This window comes from Melopsittacus undulatus, chromosome 12 (genome assembly GCF_012275295.1).
Source record: "Melopsittacus undulatus isolate bMelUnd1 chromosome 12, bMelUnd1.mat.Z, whole genome shotgun sequence".
Lineage (NCBI taxonomy): Eukaryota > Metazoa > Chordata > Aves > Psittaciformes > Psittaculidae > Melopsittacus > Melopsittacus undulatus.
The window spans coordinates 8,960,672-8,981,333 of record NC_047538.1 but is presented as its reverse complement, the minus strand read 5'-3'; the positions used below and the strand labels follow the sequence as shown (position 1 = coordinate 8,981,333).

At 47.4% G+C, this 20,662-nt stretch overlaps 1 protein-coding gene across 2 annotated transcripts; it reads left to right on the top strand.

Annotated features, from left to right (window-relative positions):
- Positions 1 to 7,355: 7,355 nt before the first annotated feature.
- H6PD (hexose-6-phosphate dehydrogenase/glucose 1-dehydrogenase) lies at positions 7,356 to 19,503 on the top strand. 2 transcript variants are annotated; one of them, XM_031043900.2, is made up of 7 exons: positions 7,356 to 7,408; positions 7,643 to 7,782; positions 9,247 to 9,373; positions 11,069 to 11,725; positions 12,828 to 12,945; positions 15,050 to 15,319; positions 15,983 to 19,503. In XM_031043900.2, exons 2-7 carry the CDS (start codon positions 7,757 to 7,759, stop codon positions 17,338 to 17,340), a joined length of 2,556 nt encoding a protein of 851 aa, XP_030899760.1. In that variant the 5' UTR covers positions 7,356 to 7,408; positions 7,643 to 7,756; the 3' UTR covers positions 17,341 to 19,503. The 2 variants fall into 2 exon arrangements, with proteins under 2 accessions (XP_030899760.1, XP_005143314.1); XM_005143257.3 differs by lacking the exon at positions 7,356 to 7,408 and having other exon boundaries at positions 7,647 to 7,782; positions 9,210 to 9,373.
- The last annotated feature ends 1,159 nt before the right edge of the window (positions 19,504 to 20,662 follow it).

Here is a 20,662-nt window from a genome sequence, read left to right as displayed (position 1 = left end):
CCCCCAAAAATTCACACCTTCCTCAAATATTTAACAGGTCTGTTTTTTTCCTGCTACACAGAACAGTGTAAAGTGTGATCCAACCTGGTCCAAAGACCTATGACTAACTTCAGCAAAGTTCTGCTGTCTTAAACCAGCTCAGGCCTATGAAAGCTTTTTACCCTGTGGACATTTAATTCCCGACTCTTAGTGACTAGACAGAACACACAAGCTACCCCTCAATTATTCCATTCATTAAGCCATTGGAAGGCTGCAGCTAAAGATGATGGATGTGTAGATCCCTGCATTTTGTCATGGATTCAGCCTGTTTTCATGGCAGAGAGATTCAATGGGCACAGAGACAACAGGCACCAGTCCATTTTCCTTCCATTTCATGGAAGTGAGAGTCAGCACTATGGAACAAAAGAACTAGTGTCCAAAGAAGAGACTTGACTTTACATCCTAGAGTTACCCATTATTAACGATTCCTGGTTCTGTTATTCTAGTCTCCAGTGCTAAGTGAGACTGACGAAGGTGAAACCCACTTAAGCTTAAGGTTATTGAAGGGTATTGCCAGGGGAAAACTGAACCAGGCACCATTTAAAGTATGTGGGCAAGAGCTCTACAGCAAACTGGCTCTGGAACCAAGTTGCAAAGCGATAGTTTTGAAACATGTTAGTTTTTCATCCACATACTTCAATGCACCACAGCAAAATGCCAAGTGTACATCAGGGTCAAGCTAAATTTATTATTGCTTTTGGTACCACCCTTGAAAGCTTTTAGATCAAGTTTTCAGATATGCTGATATCAGTATCCAAAAGAGTCCTGGCACTGCCTGGAAAGCCTTTTTCTTGCTTCTCACCTTCATTGCTCTTCCATTTGGAGATTAGTTTTTTGACTGGACTGCTTAGCTTGCCTGTTAGTTGTATAATCCAAAGGCACGGGATACCTGTTCTTTGCCAGGCAAGATGCAGTATAAGCAGACTAAGGTCTGCATCCAGCATGCCAGTCCTTACCACCAACTCAGCAGAGGTCTATTGCAGGATTCAGGGGACTGACTCAGTTTTTACTTCTTTATACCTGTTGCATAAAACAGCATCCCCAATTCTGATTTTACAGTATCACAGAAGAGCACAGAGACACAAAGCTGTGTATTTGGCTTTGTATTTCTGGTTACTGGTGTCTTGCCACCAGCATTGGCTCATGGCAGAGTTAATATTAAGAGACAGGATAAGTAAGTGTAAGAAAGCCCAAAAGCTTGGAAAATATTGATTTACTGAAGCACCCAACAGTACTTCAAGGCCACTTACACTACAGACCAGAAGCACATAGTTAATCTGTAGTAGATGAGTCAAAGCATCACTTTAATGAAACAAAGCTGCAATGCACAGCCCGTGTGCAAGTGCCAAGGAATGGACTGAACAACATGTACCATCCCAAACTCTGCACCAATCTGCTGCTGCAACACAGTCCATTAATAGTAACGTGGTGATGCATTTTGGTGCATTTCACTTTGCTCTAGGAGAGTAAATGCATTATGATGAAGGATTTTGGGTTTAAGCTTTATCAATCAGTCTCGTCTTAATGTAGCTTTGAAATAAGGGCAGAGGGATCTATTTCCACCTTGGTTTTCCCATTCAGCTGTCAGATTCTCAGGGAAAACCTTTGACTTCCCTCAGCTGCACTGGTGCAGTTCAGCAGTCCTGGGCTGATCAGCTTTCTGACATGAAGTGCAGCACAGCTCTGCTGCAGTCTGCTATCAGATACTGCCTAGGCCATGATTTATATTACAACATAAAGGTGGTTGGTAGAGAGTGGATTTGCTTTTATTACAGTTTCCAAAACTTCTTGAATAGAAGAAATAACCCTCCTGCAATGCTTTAGCCTGTATATATGGAATTATTATTGAATTATAAAGGTGAACAGTGGCATTCAGTGTTGCACTGCCCACTCAGATGATAAGAACCTAGGACTGAAGATGTGAAAGTCAAAGCAAGAGCTGATATTCCTAGACTAGGAAGCCTCCATGTATTCAAAGGTTCTTCTCACAAGTGTGCTATTTATATACTCATTTTGTTGTGTTTGGTTTATTTTTAATCTAGGACAATATGTCCAATATTAATTAATAAGGGAAGTGTTTAATAACAGATATTGTTGTGCTGGTAATTTCACAAGTTCTGTGTGTTGATCTTCATCAATATTCATCTAAGATACAGGAACTCTTGAACTCCAGTCAAGCACATTTAGGGGACCTTTCAGGTATCTCAGTGATTACAGTACTCCCTACATGCCTGGCTTCTTGGCTCACACTGTAAAAGGCAGACAGAAAAGTCATTTCTTACTCATCCAGCCCCAAAGAGTTTGGAGAACACCAGCACTGTTCAGTGGACAAGGTACTGCCACAGTACAGCTGAATCCTCAGAGGCCTGCAGTTTCAGTTCCTGCACTCCAGCAGCTGTCAGAGCCAGCCAGCAACACAAGTTACCTGCTTTGTGCTTCTTTCTGAAGTAAATTAAGCCACTATGATACAGACTCAAACCTGCTGAAGCTCAGAACCAGTCTGGACCACAATGAGAACAGTTCATGATAGAGAACAAACACAGAGATGATTACACTTAACACGAAGGGCAGAGAGGAGGCAATCACTTCATCTGTGAACTACCTTTGCTTATCTTGAGCAGACAGATTTTAGTCCAGCTCTACACATGATGTCTACAACAGTGGGAATCTGTAGTTGCTTTGTGATTATTTCTTCCTCAGATATGATAGGTACAACTGACTCTAGTCAATGCACTAAGAGGCCTTCCGGAGACACAAGTGATGGAAGCTAAGCAAAGCTGCCTAGCTTCCTATGTCCTCATGAACAAGAAGTTTATATCTCTCTACATTACAATGAAGAAACAGCATGTTTAGCCTGTAAATTCTGTTTCCATCCTCATTTAGCCCAAGACTGAGCAGGGGACTGAAAGCAGTTTGTCCCAGTGCAGGAATTTCTGGGGAAGATGCCAGCACTTTAATCTGCTGATGAGAGCATCACTTTGATAGAAGACCAGGCAGAAAGGAGACACAGATGACTTGATTGACCAGTTCTGGTTTGTTTCAGGTAAAGTACTTGAAGATGAGCTCTCCTCCTCCCCACACCCAGCTCCTTTCCCCTTGTTACTGCTTTTGAGGAGTACTCATGTAGCTGCATCCTGGCTGTTGAGGGATGGCAGACTGCATCAGTACTGCAGCAGTGCTGCTGAAGGACTCATCTAGTCTTGGTGAGGAAACTTTACAACTGGCATTAAGTCATATTCTAGTCCCATGACTGGCTGGGGATAGCAGCAGAGAGGTAATTGAATTAGCTGGTAATGCCATTCACTGCAGCTTCAGAACAAGTCAGCTGGGTTAAGACACTTCCCTGCCTCACTCCAGTTGCACACCTGCAAGGCATTGACTGCACAATTCCTACAGCTCAAAAGCTACATTTGAAAAGAGAAAGTCAACAAACAATAGAAACAGAAGCTCTTAAGAGGCAGCATCAGTCTCACCTTGGAGGGTCTCAACTTTACTTTGATACGAAGCTCTTTAAGAGCCACACCGTGCAGACAGAACACCAGAGTAGTTGGGTGTTGGGGACATCACCTGCCATCACTGCAACAGGACTCTTGTGTATCCAGCTTTGACCATAGCTCATCTCAATACAGAGATGGCATTCTTAAATACCAGACAGTTTTTAAACCTACCATTTTTAAACTAGAGATTTTCCTCTACCAGGCCCATTCAAGGCTTTAAGTGAGCACACTTAACCACAAGCTTCAAGCCCAATTGCAGCTCCAGAACTCATTAAGTAGCTAAGTCCTTGACTTGCCCCAGTAGCCATAACAAAACACCTCTTCCTCTCTCCCACACCACTTTAAGAAGTGCTGTTACAGTTTTAGAGCCTGCTTTTCCAGAAGCCACAAGCCAGTAATCTTATTTTCCAAGAACCACAGCTGCTGTACAGCTTTCTTTATTGTTTCACAGCAGGAGTTAACAGCCTGACACAAAATCATGTGAGCTTGAGAGCCTGGAACTCCAGAGCTTTCCTGGAAGCTTGTCCCCCAGCATAGGCACTGACCAAGCTCTGCAGCAAGGCTCCCAGCTCATGAAACAACACACAGAACGGAGGAATGATAAAGCATCCACTGAGATTACTCGGTCATTTCCAGCCACATCTATAGATCATTGGCAGTAGATGCCTTTGCAGAGCCTCATAAATCTGGCAGGTTTCAGGCAAGCTTCCACTAAGATTACTTCATCAAAAGCTTGCTGTACTGAAGCACACCTTACCTCTTCAAAGCAGCACAAACCCCATCCTGGCTCAGTTTCAGCTCTCCACACCTTCAGGCTAAGCTGTGAATGCAACACCAAAGGGCAACAAACTCCCATAACATCAAACTCACTTTTTATATTGCTTTTCCCATGCCTAACTAAAGAACTACCTTTCAATTGCTGTGTCAGAGCACAGTCTTTACCCAGGACTTACAGGCTGGTGTCTCCCAGCTGAGGTGCTCTTACCAGCTTAATACTCTCTCCTCTGCAACACCATCTTTAACCACCACCCAAACCAGCTCTTTCTCCTACAGAGCTTTTATTTGCTGGTAGAACATCTGGCTCCTTAAAGCCCCCTTCCCTTGCTAACTACCTTTTATTCCTTTATTGGCATCACATGTCTCATCTGTCACACTGGACCTATTTCCCTTAAAGGAGCATGCATCTGAGTACGCCTGAAAAGGCACTGAGAGAAGCACAGTGTGATCCAAGCCATCATCCGGATGAAATCTTCCTTGCCCCAAATTATGAGATGTCAGAGCTCCTTAATGAAACAACTGAGATATTTTTAACATGATCAAAAAACCTATTTCATCTCCTGACCTTCAGCTCAGAAATAGCTGCACCATTTCTTTACAGAGACTTCCAAAAAACAACTGCATAAAGCAAGCCCAACCCCTACAGTTTCAGCCTCAGTGTCTGGAAGTTTGGCATCATCTAACTAGCTGAAAACATGGTCTTTCAACAGAAGATGTTAGACAACTGGCACTACTCTCAGCTTCTAGCTCTATCTCTTATAATAGCAGGGGTAAGTGACCAGGGCTTCAGCTGTTCATTTCATTCCACGTGCCAGAAATACACAGCAGGGAGACCTGCACTTTGATGATTTCAGCTGAAGTTGATGGCAAACCTTCTTTCTCTTCCAGAACAGAAAGCAGACTGCAAAAGGGGACTCCCATTTACCTCTTCTCACAGTCTGCTCCACCCAAACTGATGCAGGTTACCTTCTGTGAGCTGAACAAGCTCTGCCATCAGGCCAATAATGGGTTAAATGCAAAGCAATGGGATGTAACACTGATTCCCCTAAGCTTCTTGCTAAATGTACTGTGTAGTAATATCACATAGGGTAGTAAGGAGAGATCTCTGAAGCTGGGTTATTTGTCCAGCTGGCTCTTTCAGATGAGCTTATTTACCCCCTCACCAAGTTTAATCTGTTAAATTTAATCACTTGGGTTATGCTTGTGATCTACCCTTTGCTGGGTGTCAGGAACAGGACTGCTGTTAGAGGCACCCACAATTACTCCAAAGCTGCATTAGTAACACTGTCAGAATCACAAAGCGATGAGTAATGTGGAGCAGGGTAGCCTGCAGTCTCCCTCATCCCTAATTTGGCCCATCTTGCAGGCAAACCTGGGCACTAACACTTTTCATCACTCTGACACCTTTGTAATAATACCATAAAGGATCTGTCTGACACCAGGCACACATATTGATGGAATAAGCTCCAGAACAGGTGGGCAAAGAAGGTTATGGCATCAAGAAATAGTACTGTAAACATAATTCAAAGTTGTATCACAAATATAGTGCAAGGTTTGTCTTATATATAATATCACTGATAGATTAGCGGCCTGAGCAGCAAGGTACCCCAGTGCTGTTCTCAGTTCTGCCAAGATGACTCGGTTTCCCCCATCTGTAAATTGGTAGTGGTAAAGTGTATCTAGATGAGTAAAATAATTTGAGGCCTCTGAGTGAAAAAGACAATAGGTGTTTAGTCTTGCCATATAATGTAATGCCATTTATGATGGGATACAGTTGCAGTGATTTAACTGTGTTAGTCTGCTTTACAACTCCTTCCCATTGCCATACAAGCCATGGTTTGCAACCACAGTGTTTTTCTGAAGTCCAGGATGGTATGTGGGAACTCTGGCTGGCCAGGGCTCTTAACAAGGGAGGTTTTAATACTCATTGTAACATGGAGCTAGGGGAATCTGTAATTAAAGCCCCAACATAGCACTGAGACCAATGTTAGGAGAGAGCCTGAAGTCTGCCTACAGCCTGTTTAGGTCTAAAAGCCAGCAACTAAAGATTTCCATACATTAATGTACTTAGTGTAGCCAACTATGGAAATAATACTGATGCCATTGTTCACCTCAGTGGGTCTGAAGGTAACAGCTGAGCCCCAGCACAAGCTTTACATTGTATCAGGACATTTTTAAGTGCTTTGCTTTGTGTGTTCTCGGGTGAAGTGGGCATTTGTACTTTTACCTCTCTTCTGTCTGCCTCTAATCACTCCATCAAAACTCGATGTGTCTAAAAGCACTGCTGAGCTGAACTGAAATGCACTCCAAGCTACTTCCTTTGTTTAGAAAGCATAAGGCTGGAGTTGTGGATGCCCATGTGCAGTTAGAAGGTCATATGCTAGTGTCACAATAATTTCAGCGATTCAAGATCCGTAGGCAAATATACTTACACAAACATATATCTATATACATAGGTTGCTTGGAGAAGTTGTGGCTGCCCCATCCTTTGCAGTGATCAAGGCCAGGTTGGATGTGGCTTGGAACAACCTGCTCTAGTGGAATGTGTCTGCCTGTGGCAAGAGGCTGGAACTGGATGAGCTCTAAGGTTCTTTCCAACCCAAACCAGTCTGGGATCCTGTGAATATACATGTAATAGAATATTTATACATAAGTTAGACCAGCCAATGCAACTGGGAAAAACAGAGTTTTCCTTTTGGTTACTGCAGCCCCTGGCCTCAGAACTCAGAGGTTCTGGTCTAATGGTACATGGCAAACCTCAGCAGCCCAACTGCTCTTCAGCAGTGCGCACCATGCAGACACATCTGATGCTACCCCCGTGTGGAGCGTTAAGACCAGTGCCCAGAGCACAGTGCCAGCGGCGGTGCTCAGCTGGAGCTGGCCAAAGGGGGTTGTTAACAAACGGGGGAGGCTCTGTACCCCCAAACCTCCTTTAAGCAGCGATTTTCTCCCCTCCCGACTGCCACTGCCCAGTGAGATCTGACGCCAACCACAGAGTTTTTGTGCGGTGGGAGGAGCTCGCCGGCAGGCGGGGCGCTGTGTCGGGCCCGCCCGCACCCGCCGCCGCCACCGCCCCACTCGCGGGCCCGGAGTGGGTGAGTGGGGCAGCGGGGCTGGACGGGACGGGCGGGGGGCGGCGGTGGGGCGGGAAGCGGAGGGGTCTTCGGGAGCGGGTTGCGGGGGCTCCGGTTCCTCCGGTGCTGCCGAGCGCGGCTCTGCCCGTCCCACGCGTGCCGCGGTGAGGGGCTCACGGGGCCGTCAGCGGGTGATGACATGCGGGTCTCTCCCGTCGTTTTCCTCACTCTGACCCCGTCCTTCGGCTGTTCCAGGGCTGTAGAAGCGGAGCTGCTGTCACCGTGCTGGGGCCAGGGTGTGCTTGCCCTGGAGTGAGGCTGTGGCCGTGCTGCGCTGGATGCTTGACAGGAAAGGCCAAACACTAATTCATGCCATCCCTCAGCTTGCTTTTAATGTGAGTCTCCACATTAAGCCTCTGACCTTCCCGGCAGCTGATGGTGGGAGCATTCCTGCTCTGGTGTTTGCATATCCAGTATGTTTATCCTCGTTGGTAACTCTTCCCTTCCTGTGTTACCTGTGCGCAGCCCATGGCAGCCCCAGGCCATGCAATTGTTCATGTCAATTATTTTTCAGTGGGGATGCAACAGTAACAAAAAAGGCCTTTTTCATGTTTTCCATACAGCAAAGGGAGCTTCCAAGGCCTGCAATGGGCTCCTGTCAACCTGGAACTTATCTGATGTGAAATTAAAACACATCCCTGGGTTTCCTGTGCTTATTCTGGGCAGTGCAGCACAGCGTTTTGCAATTGGGAGTGTTGTGAAACTGGTTTCAGTCACTGTGGGAATACAAGTGACTGGGTAGCTGCATCTGCCAGGAAACTACTTGAGTAATTCATTTGCTTGGGTACATTAGAAAAGCATTATCCACCCAAACCCTTCCTTCATGGTAGGTACCTGCTCTTCATGCGCAGTCTCTGCAGCATGGCAGTAACTTGCCAGGCTGCAGTGGGCAGTATGTCAGACTTCTTAGTTCCTGGAACACAGGTTGCTTAAGCAAATGTAAATATTAATTTATTGCATTGAGAAAGTTTGTCATCTGCATTATAACCCCATAGTGGGGAGGGAAGAGCAAACCTCTGCTTGAAATGGTAATTATTTGTACTGCAGGAGCCATGCTTGATGCCCTTCTGTAAGTGCCAGCACTGTTTGCTGAATTCCCTAAGCAGATAAATGGAGCTTAAATAGCACAGCAAGAAGGGAGGGGTGGGAACCAGTCACAATGGAAGGCCAGGAGAGGTTTGATATGAGTTATGTTTACAGTCTATGATACACCTTGTTGAGGTTCTCCAGAGCACAGCAATGTGTACTGGACAGTGGCAGAGCAGGCTGCAGCTGTGGTCTGCTAAGTGATGGTCAGCTGCTGTGTGATTTCCATGCAGGAAATGGGGAAGGAAAAGCCAAGGAGTCTCAGTGCCAGCTAACCTTTGAGAGGGAAGCCAGGGTGCCCAGAGGGCACAGCAGCATCATATGGGTGCTGTCCTTGGGCTCATTAGGTCTGTCCCCTTCTCACACCAGCCTTGGGAAGCCCTTTCCCTTGAGAGTTGGACTGGGGACTGCTCCTGAGGGGGGTCACTGGGATCTCAGTTGGAGACCTTCACCCTGCTCACATGCAAAGCAGAGGAGTTAGGAAAACACTCTGGGAGCAGGAGTTGCCACGTATGCTGGCATTTTGCCTGCTCACAGCCAGGAGCCAACAGGTGTACAACAGGGGTACAACACTGCCAGCGTGTATGGCTGAGAGGTCAGATGTGCTGGGATGCTGCTGGCACACACACGTGCCTTTTTTCTCTGCTGTAATTGGGTCTTTCCTCTCGTTTACCAGAAAGGGAACAACCTCCCTTATCTCCCCTGCTCACCAGGCCACTGATCAGAGTCTGCTGTAAGCTCAGCCACAGGAGAAGAGACCGGCGCTCAGGAGGGGCTGTGAAGACAAGTTTCCAGCTGCTTCTGCCGCTGCAGTTTCTGTGGAGGTCCTGTATTGTCCAGGTGAGTGCTGGGGAGAGAAACACGAGGTTTAGAGAGACCAGTTCAAGCTGCAGACAGGGAGACATATTCAGAAGTTCCCTATTGTTAGTTATCCCTTATGTGATTTAGATCCTGTATCGACTTTATGATGGAATAATGTCTTTTCTGGGGGCATTCCAAAGTGAGAGCCAGTCAAGAGCTAGGACAACATCTGTGTTTTATCCCCCTGCCATTCAGGGGAAGCAAGGACCAAGCCTTTTGCTCCAGCCTAGGAAAGACAATCCTGAGTAAGTCTGGGCAGGTAGAAGCTAACAGCTTTTGGACCTAGAGCATGGGTACAGCTGTAACTGGAGCAGTGGAGACCCTGATATGTTTTCTAGCTGACTGTGAATGTATGACTTGATGAGACACTGTCTTATCTCTGCCTGCAGATGATCATGTTCATTCTCATACCCAAGACCCATTTCTCAGTTGTATGGTCATTAAACTACCACTTTAACATGGTATATCATGCCAGTGCAAAGCCTACTGAGAGTACCACTGCACCAGTATAACAAAACCATGTGCTTTTTCCTCTTGCTGTCAAAAAATCCCTGGTTTTCCCACACAGGTAAAAATGAAAGGAATAAATGTATTGACCAGAACCAGAAGTTTTAGAGAAGTTAACTGTTGTGTGCTTGTGAAGGGTGTGCTCCAGCTGAACACAGCTTCCAAACAGGAAAATCAAAGCATGAGATAGCCAGTGTAAGAGCTTCTGAAGTAATACTTGATGTAATGAGAACAGCATAATGGTTTACTCACTTGTTCCGGCTTATCTCTCTTGAGACGTAGTAATTGCTGTGTTTCTAGGTGCAAGAACTAAATGTGTCGTTTCTCTTAAAACTTTATGTTGGATTAGAGAAACAAGACTAAATAAGAGCAAAAGGGCATTTTGGTCAGGGAGTCCAGCTGCTGCTGGCTGCAGTGGTTTGCATGGGTGCTGAGCGGAGGAGGCCAGAATGGGTGCTGACACACACGCTTCAGTGATGGGAAGCTGCAGTAGCAGAACACAACCACATTGTCTCCTGGCCACATACCCAACCATCGTGAGGATTATGTCTAGAGTCAATTTTTAGGAATAAACTTCTTCCCCTCTGTTGTTTTATCAGATCATTTGTCTCCCAGTAACTCATTAGGACCTTATTCAGCTCCATTCATGAGCGTGGTGCTGCACATGAGTCACTGAAGTCAGTGTATTAAAGAGGAGCCTGGAACTGCTGGTGGTCATGCTTGTCTCTGAGCTGCTGTGACAATATTGACATGAAGCAATGCCAAGAGAACATAATACCATTTGAGCAAAGTCCTAAGCAGCAGGTTGTTGAAAGCAGGACTTAATTTGCAGGCATATGTGTTCATCTGTAGCCAGCTCTGAAATGTATGTTAAAATGGACTTGAGCTTCACAGGCTAAAGGCATTGACACTTCCTTAACTCAGCTGTGGGAAAAGTGCTTATGCTACCAAAAGACATTAAGCACATGCTGTTTCCACTTCTTGGTTTGCATAAGGAGGTTGCAATCTTCTCAAGAGCCCCAGTTACTACCATGGTTCAAATCATGGAGGGTGCAGAATCCATGCAGGCATCCTGTTCAGCCATGGGAAAGCAGGTACCTCATGTTGTGCTTTGCAGTGTTACAACACATACTGACAGATTTTCCCTCTTTTATTCCTGTCCTCTAGTCTTCCTGGACCTACCTCTTCTCTCCCAAGATGCTGAGAAGAGTCCTGTGCACAGTGTTGTTTGTGGGAGCCTTGCCATCACTGGCTGAAGCATCCCAGGGCCACATCTCAGTGGTCTTGCTGGGAGCCACAGGTGATTTGGCCAAGAAATATTTATGGCAGGGTCTATTCCAACTCTACCTGGATCAAGTGAGCAGTGGCCACAGCTTCACCTTCCATGGGGCTGCACTGAAGGCTCTGGAGCCGGGGCAGAGATTGATGTTTGATGTGCTGAAGAAGCTGTCCTGTCCCCCAGATGAGTCTCCCAACAGATGTGCTGTGCTCAAGGACCAGTTCCTTAAGCTGAGCCAATACCACCAGCTGAAGACTGCCGAGAACTACACTATGCTGAACAGAGAGATTGAGACACTGCTTCGCCAGGAGGGGCTGAAGGAGGCTGGAAGGATCTTCTACTTCTCAGTACCCCCATTTGCCTACACAGAGATTGCCCGGCACATCAACAGCAGCTGCAGACCCCCCCCAGGAGCCTGGTTACGTGTGGTGCTGGAGAAACCTTTTGGTCACGACCTGCAGTCAGCCCAACAGCTGGCGACAGAGCTGACGAGCTTCTTCAGGGAAGAGGAGATGTACCGGGTGGACCACTACCTTGGCAAGCAGGTGAGCAGCTTGCAGTGCGCAGGTTGAGGGGCTTAGTGCAGGGAGAGTGTTGGATGTCAGTTCAGCATCTAATGAGTGTTGTTCCCCTCTCAAATTGAGGCAGAGCCACTGAGTTTGTCCCCAAGCATCTGTTTGCTATGGAATCCTGTACTTACCAATCTCACAGATCAGAGGAAATGTGCATCACAAAGTCAGAGTGATGGAGGTCCCCTCTCCAGAGGGAGGCCAGGGTGCAGGGGTGAACTGTGTGTGTGCATGAAGGAGAGATGCAGAATTCATCTGGTCTTCTCACCAAGGTCAGGGCTTTGATTTCGCTGAATAAGCAATGCACTCTCCCTCTCCTAGTTCTCCCATCTCATTACACACAGGCCTCTCTGCTTAGCTGTGGCTTCTAGAAGCAGCTTTTAATTTGATATGCTGTGGAGCTGATGGGATGTTAGTTTTGCAGGATGCTTAGGAGAAGGTTTCTTCCTGCCCTGTGCTCCACTCAGGGCATGGAGGACTGGCTGCTGCAGGGACAGCTCAGGCTGTGGAGCTGTATTGTCCCAGAGGGAATGTGCTCAAGGACATGGCATCCTTCTTTTAGAGGAACGTGATGCCACATTTTGCTTCAGCCATGGCACTGTGATCACATTTTACACAGGGGGTTGTATGTCCGGCTGCAAGGAGAGCATCTCTACTGAGAGATGGGATTTCTTCTCTGTTCCCTTTCTTTTCCTTTTCTCCCCAAAAGAGCTGATGGCTTTAGTGGTGCAAGCATCTAATCTGATGTATTTCAGCACTTTGTGTGTTAGTCCCAGAATGGTCTGACTCAGCCCTTTGTCCTTTGACAGAAACTGAGTGCCTTGCAGTTTGTAGTTCAGGCTTTACACATAAAACCTCAAAATGCCTCAGAAAAACCTTTAATGTCTGCTGTGTACAGTCACAGAAGACCCCATTATTGCTGATTTTCTCCTCTCTGACCCACTCTGCTCTATGCTATGTGACATGTCTGTTAGCGCTCCAGAGCTGGGCGCATCCCAGTGCTGGATGGGGCAGTGAGGCAGAGATATTGTGGCAATGTGGTGAGTTTTTGTTGGGTCTTTGATTTCTCCCTTCACAGGCTGTAGCCCATATCCTGCCTTTTCGAGATCAGAACCGACAGTTTCTGGATCCAATTTGGAACCGACGTCATGTGGAAAGAGTGGAGGTTGTCTTGAAAGAGACTGTGGATGCTAAAGGTTGGTGAGGCGAGTGTGCAGAGCTAGGGTGGATGAGGGCAACTGACAGCTTCATTACTTATGTGAAAGTGGCCCTTGAGGTAGTGCTGGGGCAGTAACAAAAAAGAGCAGATAAGTGGTATTTTGCTCCCTAGATACAGAGAGGGACTCTCAGACTATGTTAGGGGCTGACTCACTTCCAGGTAGTATTGCTGCTTCCAAGAAAATATTCCCATTGCAGTTCAGCTGGGAGCAGGGGCGGAATCCCACACCTTTTTCTATTGCAGAGTTCTGGGGGGAATTGTACCTAGTTTTCTATCCCAAATCTTGGTAAAAAGCACTGGATTTGGAATCGATGCAATCTTCAGCTGCAACATTCCAGCTGTTGTAACAACAACGCTTTAGTATTCCTGTCCTGTTAGCTACCAAGCTCACACTGAGTATACATTTGTGCTGTTCTTTGGAAGATGCTCTTGCATCTTTTGCCTGGATGTTGCTCCTATCAGCTAGTTGGTATCAGTCCAAGTACCTAGCTCAGCCTGTGTTTGTCTGCCTGTTTCTGGCCCTTCCTCTCTGTATTAAGAAAGAGCATTGCAGAGAGAAAATCCAAGTAGCTAGCATGGGTCTCCTGCTGAAGGACATGGCTGCAATCCCTCCCTGCAGTGCTGCAGCATCTGCTCTGCAGTGCTCAGCATAAAGCACTCTGGGCTGGACTGCCACCCGCAGCACTTACTGGGATGTCAGGTGCCCTCGGTTCTGCAACATCAGGGTTGCTTCTCCACTCGCTTTACCTTCTCTTTTTCTCCTCCCTCCCTCTATTCCTTCCTCAAACACCACAAACTCAATTAATGCAATTTTATCAAACTTGAGTAATCTTTGGTTTTGCAGCCCAGACCTCACCTGGGGCTGTTTGTGGGAGAGGGATGCACTGCAGAGGGATTTAGGGAGCACAATGTTGTATGTGCATAGCCCCAACCCTGTACCCTCCCTGCTCTGAACAACTTTGTGAGTTTTCATTTGGTGTCTTTTTCCCCTGTGCAGCTTCCTCTGGCAGCCTGGCTCCCAGCAGTTCTGCAGCATTGATTACATTAATGAATGTGCCTTTGGAACTGAGCAAGGGAGATAAATGTATCAATCAATAGGGAAAGCCTATGGCTGTGATGCAGTCTGCAGTGTGCAGCCTGCTGCTTCTGGACTGCAGAAAGGCATCTGTTTGAGTCACTTTCTTCCTAAATCTGTTGTCCTTCTCCTGTTCCCATCTGCATGAGAGGTCAGGCAGGGGAGGAGAAGCAGGGATTTGTGCATGGAATTTTGTCTCTGAAGGCTGAGCCAGAGCTTTCTTAGGACATGAAAACAGGGGAAAAGAGACAACGAAGAGCAGTGCTTATTGCTTGGATCTGCTGGGGTCCCTGCTCTGACCCTGCTTTCCAGCTACTCTGACAAAGCTTTTGTGTATAACTGCACGCTGTGTAGAGTCCAAGGCCTGGGTGCTGTGACCTGTGGGACAGGAGTGTCAGGGTGATGGTTACACATCATGCTGTGTGTGAGAGGTTTGAGCTGGACATTGCTGCCAGTCACAGACTGCAGCTCCTGAAAGCATGAGCAGGCCAAGAAAGCAAAGCTGCCTTCTCTGTGAACTCAGCAAGAGCGTTACTCCTGCTGAGTTTAGGCTCTGTAAGCGCCCAAAAGGAGGATTATGTCTGGCTCTGTGGAGAACAAGCAGTCTCCTAGAACCTTTTATCTCTATTTTAGTAGCAGAGACAATTTGGAAGCCCCTCTGGAGGGAGAGCAAAGGCTTCAAATCATACAATGGTTTGGGTTGAAAGGGACCTTTGAAGATCATCTAGTCCAACTCCCTGCTGTGAGCAGAGACATCTTTCAGTAGACCAAGTTGCTCCAAGCCCTGTCCAACCAGACCTTGAACACATCCAGTGATGAGATGTCCACAACTTCTCTGAGTTTGGTAGCTTCAAGTTAATTACTGCGCCAGGAGAAGAGGAGCTTGGTGCAAACCAGCTAGGACTTGTGCTCTTTGTTCTCCTTGGCACACACATTACACATGCAGAGGGCAGGTCTGCAAGAAAACCATCAGCTCACCAGCATCTTACCTCCTGTTCCTCCTCAGGCCGCACCAGCTTCTATGAGCAGTATGGAGTCATCCGGGACGTGCTGCAGAACCACCTCACCGAAGCCCTGATGTTCCTGACCATGGAGCTCCCAGCCAACGTGAGCAGGCCTGAAGAGGTTCTGCAGTGCAAGCTGCAGGCCTTCCAGTCCTTGTGGGGCCTGGAGAAAAACAGTGCTGTGTTGGGTCAGTATCAGGCTTATGCCAGCCAAGTACAGGAGGAACTGCAGAAGGCCCAAGACTACATCAGCACAACGCCAACCTTTGCAGGTGAGAGTTTGATCTGGGCTCTGGAGTGGGGAATAGTCTAGAGCTGATGAGAGCAAGAGATGGGAGTCGTTGTGTGCTGATACTGGATCCGTGACTCTGGACCTCACCGCTGACACAGGGATGTCTCCAGGCATCTGCCAGCACAGTAACTGGGAGGTGTAACAAGATAATACTGTTGTCATGTTAGTTTACTAATGATCCAGGGAATGAAGCATTGCATAAGAGCCAAGTCCCATTATTCTTGATAAGATCTCTGTGTTATTTTTAGAAATGGCCTGCAAACTGCTTTGCCTTTTCCTAAAGACAGGTTGTTCTCTGCATCTGAGGGGTAAAGCATTGGCACTTCTCTGTGATTAGTAGACCACAATGCCATTTCTGGCCATGCTATGTCTTCTCAACATGAAAGATTTTGTCTGAGTGATACTCGTGCTTAGAAACTGGTTTCATGCAAGATGAAAGGAAGCTTATCAGGCCTGTGGGAAGCATAGCAGGGCAGCTGGAGGGCAGTTAGTGCAGTGATATGAAAGGACTGAATGTGGAGCAAGGAACACAGTGGATGCCAAGATTTCTGGGACCTCAGGAAGGAGAATGATAAGTAAGTGATAGAGATCCCCTCAAATCTGCTTGCTATTGAGGTTTAATTGGGTAGCACTGTCTTTTCAGGTGTACTGGTTCACAGTGGCAGCCTGCGGTGGGAAGGGGTCCCCTTCCTCCTCACTTCTGGGAAAGCCCTGGATGAACGGGTGGGTTATGTCCGGGTTCTCTTCAAGAACCAGGCCTACTGCACTCAGAGCGAGACTCTGCGGGATGCAGGGCACAGCCAGTGTAAAGCCAAGCAGATCATCTTCTACATTGGGCATGGTGCCCTCAGCACCCCTGCAGTGCTGGTGAGCAGGAACCTCTTCAGGCCCATCATGCCAGAAGGCAGCTGGAGAGAAGAAGTGGGTCGGTCAGACCTGCGCATCTTTGGACACCCCTTGTCTGATTACTATGTGTATGTGCCTGTGAAGGAGAGAGATGCGCATTCTGTGCTCATCTCCAACATCTACCACGGCAGGAAGGACTTCTTCATTACCACTGAGAGCCTGCTGGCCTCTTGGACATTCTGGACACCGCTGCTGAACAGCATCTCCAGCCAGCCCCTGCGCCTCTACCCGGGGGGTGCGGAGAACCAGCACCTCTTAGACTTTGAAATGGTAAGTGGGGAGGTGGCATTCACTGTGGCAGAGCCATCGGAACTGCTGAACCCCATCAGGCTGATGCCAAGTGATTTCAGGACCATCCGGTCCAAGTTTCGGCAAAGCCCCCTGGTCTCAGCATGGTCTGAGGACCTGATTTCCCAGCTGGCTTCTGACATGGAGGAGGCAGCAAGCAGGACTGTGGCACGTGCTGGGCAGTTCCACCTGGCCCTCTCAGGTGGCTCCAGCCCAGTGGTCCTATTCCAGCGGCTGGCCAGACACCATTACACCTTCCCATGGAAGCACACCCACATCTGGCTGGTGGATGAACGCTGTGTCCCCCTCACCGACACAGAGTCCAACTTCTTCAGCTTGCACAACCACCTCCTCCAGAGCGTCAGGGTGCCCTACTTCAATGTCCACCCCATGCCTGTGCACCTGAACCAGCGTCTCTGTGTGGAAGAGGACAGGGGCACGGAGCTGTATGCCAAGGAGATCATGGCCCTGGTGGCCAATGCCAGCTTTGACCTGGTGCTGCTGGGGGTGGGCACTGATGGGCACACTGCCTCGCTCTTCCCCCACTCTGAAGATGGTTTGGAAGGGGCTCAGACTGTGGTGCTGACTGAAAGCCCTGTCAAACCTCACCAAAGGATGAGCCTGAGCCTGCCCCTCATCAACAAGGCCAGGCGGGTGTTTGTGCTGGTCCTGGGGAAGGGTAAGCACGACATCACCACCCTGCTCAGCAGAGTGGGCCACGAGCCCAGGAAATGGCCCGCCTCGGGTGTCAGCCCCAGCCCCGGGCAGCTTGTGTGGTATGTGGATTATGAAGCTCTGCTGGGGTGATGCCTTCACAGTGTCCCTCCTCCCTTGTCTGCGTGGCTTTTCCTACACAATGTCCATGTTTTCCTGTTGCCAGCAGCAGCTTCATCACTGAAGGACTTCTCTAACCCGTGGCCTGCAGTGCCTCTGACATCTGAGCCAGGAAAGGAGCTCGGCTCAGTGTTCAGAGCTAAGTAGGAGCCAGGAGCCCAAGGCAGCATTTCTGGCTCTCATAGGCATTCTGACTGCGACTTTGGACAGATTACCTCACCTTAAGTGCCTCAGTTTTCCCTGTCAGGCCTTTGTGGTCATTAGCATTATTTAACTACCTCACAGGCACTACAGGAGACTTGTTAAACTAAGTACCTGCCAAGTTTTATGGTTATTGTTTTAATTCTCAGGCTAAAAGACAGTGATAACATGTTTATCCCTTACCCTGGTCAGTCTGGTCAGGACAGTGTCATTGTCTCAGTAAAATGATGGTTCTGTGCCCACGGGTCTGTAGTCTCATGTGTGTGCAGCCCATGTGGGTGTCAGCCAGACATGGACTATGACTGGAAGCAGACACCCATCTGCTTCCGTGGTATGGAGCCCCTAAATGGTGACACTGCTCTGTGAGCCCCGTGTGGTCCTGAGTCTTTGCAAATTGCCCAGCAGCAGAGGCTGAGGTTATAAGCAGTAATTTGCTGCTTTCATTAAGTGCAGAGCTGGTACCATGGGGATGGAGAAGGAAGACATTGCTTTTTATGCTGTTAGAATAATGGGGACAGGGTGAGGAATGTGGCATTCCCAGAGCTGTTATTTGGCTGAAGTGCAGTAATTGTTGAGGGAAAAGCTTGGTGTTCAGGGTTGTTTGGGCTTAGCTAGCAAAGAAATGTTTTCTTTAGCTGTCTTTGTCTCATTCTCTGAAATGACCTTTTCCCTGTCCTCAGAACTGAGGCTTGCCATGGCTTATAAAACTACGAGAGGCGGCTTTATAAACTATCCACGTATCTGTCAGTACAGCACACATTAACGTAGTTACAGTGTTTGCAGATGGTGGTGATGGGGTTTGTACTCAAAGAGACTGATTTAGAAGGGAGGGAAGTTTGTGCTTATCCCTTGAGCACACGGAACTAGCAGTTGCATCTCTGACAGGACAGCAGTACGTGGTTATAGATATGTGTAGTCCTGTTGCTCACAGCAGGGGTTGGAGACATCCAGTCCTACCTAGAGACCTCATTCTCCCTAATTTTCACCTTCCCAGGATGCTGGCCCTGCTTCCACAGAGAAGTAGCTCTGTGTGTGTGTGTGTGTGTGTGACCCAAGGCCTGAGGGCTCTGCAGGGACCCCAATTCTGACAGGAGATGGCGCCTGGACCTCCAGAATCAGAATTGCCTCTGCTGGCTGCACAGGTAAGTGCGCTGCACAAGCTCTAGAGAGCCTGGTGCTTGCAGCACTGCCTCAGCCCACAGAGCCAGGGAGAACATAACCAGGCAGAAGACCTTGGAAAAGGCCAAATTCTCAGGGAATGGCTGTGATTCCTGGCATACACCCCCTACACCTTGCAGATGGTCCAGAAAAGCTGCAGTTTACATGTATTTGACTAAGCTGAGTTGCACTGATGCGCATCGCGTTGCTATAGCATGGGAAGGAAGGGGAGCTGTGGTGGAGTAGCTTTCTCAAGAGTTCAAAGGCAGAAGAGACACAAGTGCCTTTAACTGGTCTGTTTTGGCAACTGGGATGGCTGGTTATCCATCTCTTGTGGGTGTTCATGAATAAGCGCTCCTGCCTGTTTCATGGTTACAGGCAGCCTCAACTACAAGCACAAACAACAAGGGGTGAAAGTAAATGCCAGGGGAAGAGAGTAGCCTAAAAAAGCAGGAGGAGGGAGAGCGTCTTGCTGCAGGACTGGCTTGTCAAGTGGCTATGCTGACAGTGGAGGCTGCAGTAAGAGCGTACACCTAGGAGTTAACTCTCTTCCTAGATGAGTGCTGGCAAACACTGGCTCCAGAATATAACAGAGTGGCTGAAACAGCCATGCAGAGGAAGATGTTTTAGGTCTGGTATGTCCATAAACTCAAACATTATTTTTCATGTTTGAAACAAAACCTGCCATGTTAATAACTTCATTCCAGTTCATTTGGTGCGAAGGAACAAGTTTTAGTAGAAAATTGGCCTATGTAAGAATAAATATCTTGTGATGAATGACAGAGTTTATTGCTACTTTATGGATGACTATGGCATTGGTGGTTTCCTATTTCTGCACACTTGTTGGTAATATTTGTCTGGCACCTATTAGAATAAGCACTGATTTCACAGAGGTTTATTTGCACTTTTACATTAGCACGTGGAGGGTTTTTTTTACTCTTCCCAGCTGAAAACAGGATTCATTTGTGAAGTCTCTAATGGGGGCTCCCAAAAATTCACCCTAGACTTTATTAAAGCCAGTAAAAGCTCACACACGCTTTCCTCTGTGAACACTGTCTGGATTCCTTGGGGATTTGGGGCTTTTTTACAGCTCTTTTCCTTTACACAGACAATTCCCATACTTCACCTTTGCCAAATGAAACCCAAGTCTTTTTAAGTACATCACATCTGTGACTGGCAAGCGAGAGGCGGCTGATGGGAAGAGGGTTAAATGAGCAGTGAATCTAATGAGGAAGAATGGTAGAAATCCACGGGGCCTCAGGCCAAGGAAGCAGTGCTATTTTTGTGTCAGAAAGCTATTAATAGATGTGCACCTTCTAGCGAGCTTGTGTTAACCTTTCCTTGCAAAAGCAACTCCTTGGGGTAACTTCTTAGAGTCTGCTTCTCTCCTAAGTGAGTATTGATACCAATTTTATTGGGTTTTTAAATGAAAGTGCATTCCAAGAATTCAGTGCTGTGATTATTGCTGTGTTTTACAGGAGACTAAACTGGAAGTAATTAGTTTTTCAACTTTTATACATCAAGTTGTAAAATTTTCTTTTTCCATGAGTAAAATGTTGCGATTCTTTTTGCCTTGTGTAATAAATGGAGACTTATATTTATAAAAAAATAATGGATTTTAATGCAAGTGTCTTTGCATTTCTGTCAGTGTCTGGTGGTCTCTCTGGGGTTTTCCCTGTCCTTTGGGTGGGTGAAGTTTTCAAGCTCTAGTTGTACAAGGAAGACAATGTTGGATTTCTGATGTGCAGGCTTAAATGTTCACTGACTTTTATTGTGTATCATCCAAATGAGGCCAGGACTTTGCAACCCAGAGGAGCAGCCAAAGCCCTTTTAAGACGAGAAGATGGAATCACCCAATTCTTTGCAGGGTCCTGAAATTAACAGGAAAGACTTCAGAAAGTCTCTGCTAAGCTGTATTTACCCCTTGAGTTGCATA